Raw genomic sequence first — 8,339 nt, 5'->3', positions numbered from 1 at the left:
TATCATTTTGAAGTCTTCAAAGACATTGGTATATCTAAATGCTGAATCCATGTTTGTGCATGTTAATTTGTGACAACTGGTGGGTGAGACAAATCTTTTTGGATAGGTTTGAAAGCATGGTTGTGTCCTTGCTTGAATCTTCACTTGACAGCATGGAGGAGCCACCAACAATGCCATTAGACCCTACTTTAAGAAATTATTTTGATTGGGTGAAATTGGATTCCCGTAATTATATGTTTCCAATGTTGAGAAGTAGAGATGTAGGAGGGATCTCCAATTGGGGAAAAAAGGTGACGAGACAAAGAAGAAAAACACTATGGAACCTAAAAAAGTAGCGCAACGTATTGTTTTCAGGTAATGTGAATATTCTTTCTAGCTTTGAATGTTTTCTGTGTGCATTTATTGTTTTTTGTTTGAATATGTGTGTCTATCTTAGGTTTTTTAAATACCTCATTGTCAAGAAGTTTCTTGATGAAGTTCATTGTCAAGAAGTTTCTTGATGAAGTACCAAGTGTTTGTAAAGCATGGTGCAAAGTGGGTGACTCTCCTCTATGCAGGATTGAGTAAATGGGAGATCTAAAATTTTCCATGGTGGATAGACTTTCCTCCGGGGAATCATTTGGAGGAGGAGATTGACATGTATGAATTGCATATTGGCAAGAGATCCACAGTTTCTATGATTACTTTGAAAAAAGAGGCTACAAAGCTAGCATCCAAAGAAAGACATAGCTAGCAAACCAAGGGCTTGGTCTTTTCTCCTTGAAATATAAATACAACCATTTGAAAACCAAGAGGTTAGTCTTTTCTCCTTAAAATATAAATACATCCATTTGATAAAAGTGCTACAAGATTTTGGGTTCTCTTTGAATGTGTGTTGTTTAATGGGGTTTTTTCTATCTTAGATTGTAGTGGGAAATACAAAAATGCTCAAGAGATTGCATAACTTCTTATAGAAGGTGATGATGTATTAGGTGAGTTTTTTCTTAAAAACCATGATATCCTTGTGTGTTCCTTTTCTTTCCTAAAGAGTGTTTATGCATGTGTGTAACTTGCAGAAGACACAACTCTTGCAAAGGAATTTGTGACCTATATTCACAATGGGCCATCAAAGATAGAATCCCATAGAGGCACATGTTTTGAATCTATTTTTGGGTGTTGTCTTGGTGAGACGGGTAGAGATTTTGAGAAAGGAAGAAAGAATAAGGCATATGGAAAGATGCATGAGTTTTTTTAGCTTGCATGCTCATAAAGACCATCATTACCATCATGGAGAAAAAAAAAGTGAAATAGGCAATAGCATTTGTTTGATATACTTTCCCACAAGTATGGTGGGAATGAATGTTGGTGAGGAGGTTCGTTTGTGAGATACGTTGATAGAGGATCATGTGCGCTATGGTATCTCCATAGGGGCTACTAGTCTTGATAACGATGGTTGATTGGTCATTATTAGCCCATTGGAGTGTCATCCTACTTACATTGACTTTTTCTTAAAAGCTTTTACTTGCTCTTTTATTTTTTGGAGATTTTGTGGTTGAAACTTGTAGGTCCTTGCCTCGCTTGGATTGAAAGTAGTCATATTGCCAACGCCGGGTTTGTGGCAAGAAGAGTGATAATGGGAAGCAAAATACCTTATGGAGGCTGCAAATAAGGGAAAAACATAAAGAAAACACTCGTAGCATTAGGGAAAATTTGGACTCACAAAGGGGCCTTATAAGGAGTTTGACTTCCTCTCTCATGTTCAAAATGGGCGTGTGGTAAAAAATTTTCAAATCAACTCTAAACTTGGCGGAGATTTTGCAGTTAGAATCTACTCTTCAAGCTCTTTCTATTGATATATATCACGCCACGAGATTCCTCATATTTTAAAAGATTCTATTTTTTATTCTCTTGTGATGTGACAACTCCGTTTAGAATCTAGAGAATCAAAAATAGAATCTTTCAAAATATGAGGAATCTCATGGCGTGCTATATATCAATAGAAAGAGCTTGAAGAGTAGATTCTAACTATCAAATCTACGCCAAGTTTAGAGTTGATTTACAAAAAAATTTTCCGCATGTCCATTTTGGACATGAGAGAGGAAGTCAAACTCCTTATAAGGCCCCTTTGTGAGTCCAAATTTTTCCTAATGTGTAAGTTATTGCATGAAAATTTGTAATACAAAACTCTAAAAGAAATTGTTTGATGATTTAATGCTAACATTTTTTTATTGTGATGTGCATAATGTGCTCACCTTGAACGAATTAATATCCAACTTTGTACCTTCAGGATAGTAAAGCTCTTTTCAAAGGTAACTCATTGCAAAGTGATGATGATTTTTGGGCTCATTATATGCCTGAAGTAAGAAGACACAACATCCACAATCCCCTAGTTGATTTGTTGAGCACTTCAAAAGAGTATGAGCTTCATGGCTTGCATCCTTTGTACTTGTTATTCTTCAGGGGGTTTAGTGATTGGCATGGGTTGTGGTACGACACAATTCTCACATGTACCCATGATATTGTGGTATACATGATTTGTATTTGATAATGATGCATCAATCATTAAGGAGTTGGTGGAACCAATTATGATATCAAGTGAGAAGAGGCTAATGGGATCAAAACAAAAGAACATACGTGAGGAGTGGAGGAGTTTGTGGTCACAAACCACTTGGAAATCCTTTTTTGATGGATGGCTAGCAAGTTTTATATTGGGTGTCTCTTAGACCTATGCTTCACACTTTGGATGCTTACTTGCAAGGATATTTGACTTATAAGCACAAATTATTGGTAGTTTTCTTATTAGTTTTTTGCTTTGAGATAGTGAATTGTGTGTCATATACATGATGATGGTCTTTGTGGCCTTCTTTAGGAGTAACCTAGTCAGTATAGAATGTAGTTTTAGTAGTCATTATATAAATAAGATTGATTTTTTATCAATGCTCTTTCTTTATGTTTGTTTGTTTATCAATGTTTATGTCAGTAGCACTAGTCCTATAATTGGACACTCAAGCGTCATAAGACACTAAAGTGTCTTGTTTTCCTACCAAGTTTTGACAATTTATTTGTCAAGCTAGAAAGAAGTTTCTTACACCTTGCTTTCTACCATAGGTTGCTTATGAGGGAAAGAAAACACTGGGTTTTTTTCCACGTCAAAATAAAATCCCTACGAAGAGGATTATGGTAAGTTCTAAGTCATAAATTTTAATAAAATTTCAAGCTGGTTGAACAAAAAAATTTCATAAAATTCTTATGTATTTTTTTGTAGAGATGACCTTTTTAATGTTTATAAAAGCCAAGTGTTAGTACTTTGTGTTACAAAACAATGGGGAATGCCCTTCAAAGACTAGTTTCCAAGTCACACACAAGTTATAGACATAATTTCATACTTGAGCACGTGCTAAATAAGAGCATAATTTTGGTCTACTAAAGGTTTTCTCATGGAATTGGGGCTATTCTACTGTAGTTTGACAACTACAAATGACTTTATATGATGAAACTAAGAAACTACGTATTTTTTCGGCTCCCTAACTCAATTAAATCTCATTGCTTGAACTCTATCTTGAATTTTTTACTGTGCAAAAACTCTTGAGTTTTTATTGTGCAAAAATTCTTGAAAATCTTGAGTCCTCCATAAGAACATTGAAACCAAGGTTTTAAGCGTCCCAAATGTGTATGTACCACGTACTTTGATACATTTAGTTGATCTACGTGGAAAGTTTGATATTTACATTGTTGTTGAAGAGAAGCTCGGAGTTACTTCCTTCCCCGAGCATGCGAACAATCTCACACATTTTGGGTCCAAAGTTCACAACCTTCATGACAGCCTCGATATAAGACCACGAGATTCTGTCATAGGCCTTATTTAGGTCAAGTTGGAGGAGGATACATTCTTGTTTGGTGTAAGAAGCATACTCAATGCCAACCATGGCAGCGAAGATGTTTGTCATAAATCGACCGTCCTTTGATGAATCCATGTTGGTGGGGGGTGAGTGATGATTCTGTTCAAGGTTGAAGCCAGACTTAGCACGATCACCTTAGCAATGATCTTGTATGCAACTGTCATCATGGAGATAGGCCGCCAGTGCTTTAGCAACGAGCAATAAACCAACTTGGCTATAGGTTTGATCAGTCCTCTTTTAAGGATTGCATCCAATTGCCCCTCCAAAAGAGCTCTGTTAGCTAGTTATGCTATCGGGATTTCGAGATCCTCTCAGAATTCTTTGAAAAATTCGACAGTGAGTCCATCCCACCCAGGGGAATTTTCTACTACTGGAGGTTTTTTAAGCAGATGCTTTATATCAATCGGATACATATCAATGGACATTGTGGTTTCCGCTACATCGCTTGAGGTGGACAGAGCTTTGGGAAAATTTGTGCAAGCTTATCACAAGCTACATTTCACTTCCTTATTACAATATCTTTACCCCTATCCGTATCCTGTGGTCCATGATCTCATTGTATATCTTTTGGGGCTTTTCCCATCTCTCTTATATATGGACCTTTGAGAAAGATAGACACGTCCCGATGCAAGTTCGATGCCGAGCAGAACAGGCATGGTGTACATGCGTTTGGGAAAAGCTAGTGGATGCTCGCGATGGGTGCATGCGCATATGCGTGTTTCTACAGAGCAGTGGCATGTGCCATGGAAATCAAAGCCCGGTTGAGCAGAGTATGGTGGTAGAGACGAGCAGACATATACCAGCAGCAACACGTAAAGGCTCTTGCGGATGGACTTGCAGTATTCTCTTATGATGGAATGACACAAAGAGGTGTGCAGCTCTTCTCTGAGCCTTTTGCTATCAAGCACAGAAATCGTCATGTACCGGAGTCGAAAAGAGATAATCATAAATCATGCAGAGAGAAGAGAGGGGACATGAAAGTTGCCCATCATCATGTGGAGCAGAGGTTTGTTGATGATGTGAAACTTGTTTACCGACTGAAGGCTTATGCGGAAGCAAGAGATCTGCACAAGGGAAGCCAACTGCATGCCCATATTGTCGAAAAGGGTTTGCTTAAGGAAAATAGCTTTATAGGAAATACCTTAATTCACATGTATGTCAAATGTGGGGTTCTTTCCAAAGCGAAAGAGGTGTTTGATGAGCTTCCTGTCAGGAGCATAGTGTCTTGGAATGCACTAATTGCAGGATATGCCAAACAGGGGCAAGGTGAGGAAGCACTTGCTTGTTTTGAAAGAATGCAAGATGATGGTCTTTCTCCCACTGAGGTAACTTTTGCTTGCTTAGCTAAAGCCTGTGGGAGCATAGGAGCAATTGACAAGGGAGAGGTATTACATGCGGAGGTTGCCCGTATGGGATGGTTGCAAGACGACATTGTGCTTGGGGGTGCATTGATTGACATGTACGCCAAGTTTGGTTTACTCACTAAGTCAAGAGAGGTGTTTGATGAGCTTCCGGCTCAGAATGTAGTCTCCTGGACTGCACTCATCAAAGGATATTGTCAATTTGGATATAACGCTGAGGCACTCGACTGCTTTCAACAGATGAATTGTGAAGGCCTTACTCCTGATGCGGTTACTTTAGCTTGCATCTTGAAAGCCTGTGGTGGTGCAAGAAAACCGGAAAAGGGAGACCAAGTATATGCTGAAGTAGTCAGGAAGGGGCTGCTTAGAGTTGATTCTCTGCTAGGGGGTGCTTTAGTGGACATGTACGCGAAATGTGGTGTACTCTCGAAGGCACGAAAGGTGTTCAATGAGCTTCCTGTGCGCGACGTGATCCCCTGGAGCGCACTTATTGCAGGTTTTTCTGAAAATGGACATGGCAAGGACGCGCTAGATTGCTATGAACAGATGTTGCATGAGGGTCTTTTCCCTGATGCAGTAACCTTTGCCTGTGTATTGAAAGCTTGCGGCAGCATAGGAGCAGTTGAGAATGGCAAAGAAATACATGCTGACATTATTTTGAATGGGCTATTGGAAAATAGTGCTATTCTTGGTAATGCATTGGTGGATATGTATGCCAAATGTGGGGTTCTTGAAAGAGCGGAACAAGTCTTTGATGACCTTCCAGCACAAAATGTAATATCATGGACATCACTTTTGGCAGGATATTTTCAACATGGGCAGTGTGAGGAAGCACTTAATTGTTATGATCGAATGAAAGGTGGGAACCTTTCTCCTAATGCTGTGACCTTAGCGTGCGTCTTGAAAGTCTGTGGAAGCTTAGGAGCAGCTGAGAAGGGCGAAGAAGTACATGTTGAGATTGAAAGAAAGGATTTACTCCGAAAAAACGCCGTGATGGGGAGTGCATTGATAGACATGTATACCAAATGCGGTGCGCTAGGTAGAGCGCGAGAAGTGTGTGAGGAGCTTCCTGTTCGCGACATATCTTCTTGGAGTACACTAATTGCAGGTTATTGTGAGCAGGGGCACGGTGAGGAAGCACTAAACTGTTTTGAGCTGTTGAAACGGGATGGTCTCTCCCCCGATGCTATAACTTTTGCCTGTGTATTGAAAGCCTGTAGCAGAATGGGAGCAGCCGAGAAGGGCCAATTATATTTTGAGTCGATGAGCGCAAACTATGGCGTCCTTCCCACTCCTGAGCATCACACTTGCATGGTGGATCTTTTTTGTCATGCAGGATTTTTCGACAAGGCGATGGCAGTGATTGACAAGATGCCATCTCTCGACTATCTTCCAGCATGGTGTGCTTTAATGGATGCATGCAGGAAGTGGGGAAATGTAAAGCTTGGAAGGATAGTCTTTCCACATGCAGTGCACTTGGTTGAGAAGGCTAGTCTCCAAAAGGAGTTCGCAAAGATGCAAGGATCGTCTAGTTTGGTGGCATTTTTCTCTCAAGCTGCCAAACTTTAACGCTTAGCCAATATCTGAAGGCTAGTTTATATAATAGCCTGGGGAAGGGACGTATGGCGTTGACAAATATTGTCCATGTGCTACATTTGCTTTTGCAACTGCAAAATAGAGCAAATGTGTTTTGCTTACTAAGTTTAGACACAACCTAATGAGACAACCTTGAAGCCAGGATTAAAACCTCTTATAAGAGTGTATGTGAATTTGATATAATGTAGGAGTACAAAAAACAAGACACTAAATGGTATTAAAAAAGATACTGTAACATCCTAAATTGTTGGAACTGAGCTAAATAGGGGTGAAAAGTGGACGACAAAGATCCATTAGAAGGAGAAAACAATTTAAAAAAAAATGAAAAATAGTGATAGACATCTTGATAATTTGCACCCCTCATGACCTATGAGGATGCATTAATGAAAAATATGCCTGTTGAGAGAATTGGAAATGCATGATGAGAGAGTAAATTGTGATAATTCTCCAAAAATTGTGATGGACATCATAGGATTAGATGCCAAATCTTTGATACACGATTGACACACCCCCCCCTCATGCACATGTGCTTTGCCAGTTGACCCCCCCCCCCCCCCCCCCCCCCCCCCCCCCTCTCTCTCTCTCTCTCTCTCTCTCTCTCTCTCTCTCTTCGAGTCCTCTGTGTGTCGCATGGAGATAGGACAATGAGGTTTCCCCTGTAGAGTTTAGGGAGGATAAATTATAGAACCATTCATGGGATTAACATAATAATCAACAATTAATCACATACTAGAGTTATTAGTAGGGGATGAGAGAGAAACACACACACTCTTGCATAGTGGACACATGTCAGCTCCCTAGCCCGGTTGCCCCCAAGGTGCATTCAAACCCTATTGGATGACCATAGAGGTGGACCACCCAATGAGAATTAGGCTAGAGTAAATCTAGTCTAATTCATTTAAAAACACTTGATAAAAGAACCAATAGAAATTAAGCTCTGTAGAAGACTATTGGACAGTCTTCCAAGGGGTCCAATGAGCATTCAGCAGCCCAATGGCTTGCCTGATTCCTATTGGGTCAGAAGACTAAGAGGTCCAATGAGAGTTTAATTGCATTATTTAAATACCTAAAGCTCTCACAAAAGGGGAAAGGGGGGCACATGTCACAAGGCTATCACTTATGCTTCTTAATTGTCATCGGCTAAGCTTTGCAGGGGCCAATAGGATGCCAGCATGAGCAAATAGCAAGAGGGGTTGACCAGGAGTGAGAGGGGGACTGATGTTTGCAAGGCATTATCACACACACACACACACACACACACACACACACACAATCTCATGTGTGAAGTAAAGAAGACCATCTCCTTCTCAAGCTTTAATATGGAAAGATCATCATCTACTCCAAGCTTGTGAGAAGGGATGCCTACACCAACAACTCTTGGCTTTGTGATGCAAATCCAACCAAGAGCCAAGCTCCAATGCATGCTCATCTCTTCTACCATGTTAATTACTAAGCTATGCTAAGATATTATGAGTGTCAGTCATGAGACTGATGACCTATCTCG

General features: G+C 40.0%; 1 protein-coding gene across 1 annotated transcript; it reads left to right on the top strand.

Moving 5' to 3' along the window:
• The first annotated feature begins 4,468 nt into the window (after positions 1-4,468).
• Positions 4,469-7,092, top strand: LOC147417941 (pentatricopeptide repeat-containing protein At3g53360, mitochondrial-like). Its single transcript, XM_086507227.1, has one exon. It carries the CDS (start codon positions 4,736-4,738, stop codon positions 6,806-6,808), a length of 2,073 nt encoding a protein of 690 aa, XP_086363353.1. The 5' UTR covers positions 4,469-4,735; the 3' UTR covers positions 6,809-7,092.
• The last annotated feature ends 1,247 nt before the right edge of the window (positions 7,093-8,339 follow it).

The sequence above is a fragment of the Adiantum capillus-veneris genome, chromosome 30 (assembly GCF_014529385.1).
Source record: "Adiantum capillus-veneris isolate H3 chromosome 30, ASM1452938v2, whole genome shotgun sequence".
In the NCBI taxonomy this organism is placed as follows: Eukaryota; Viridiplantae; Streptophyta; class Polypodiopsida; order Polypodiales; family Pteridaceae; genus Adiantum; species Adiantum capillus-veneris.
Note: the sequence above shows the minus strand (reverse complement) of the source record. Positions and strands in the feature narration are given on the sequence as shown.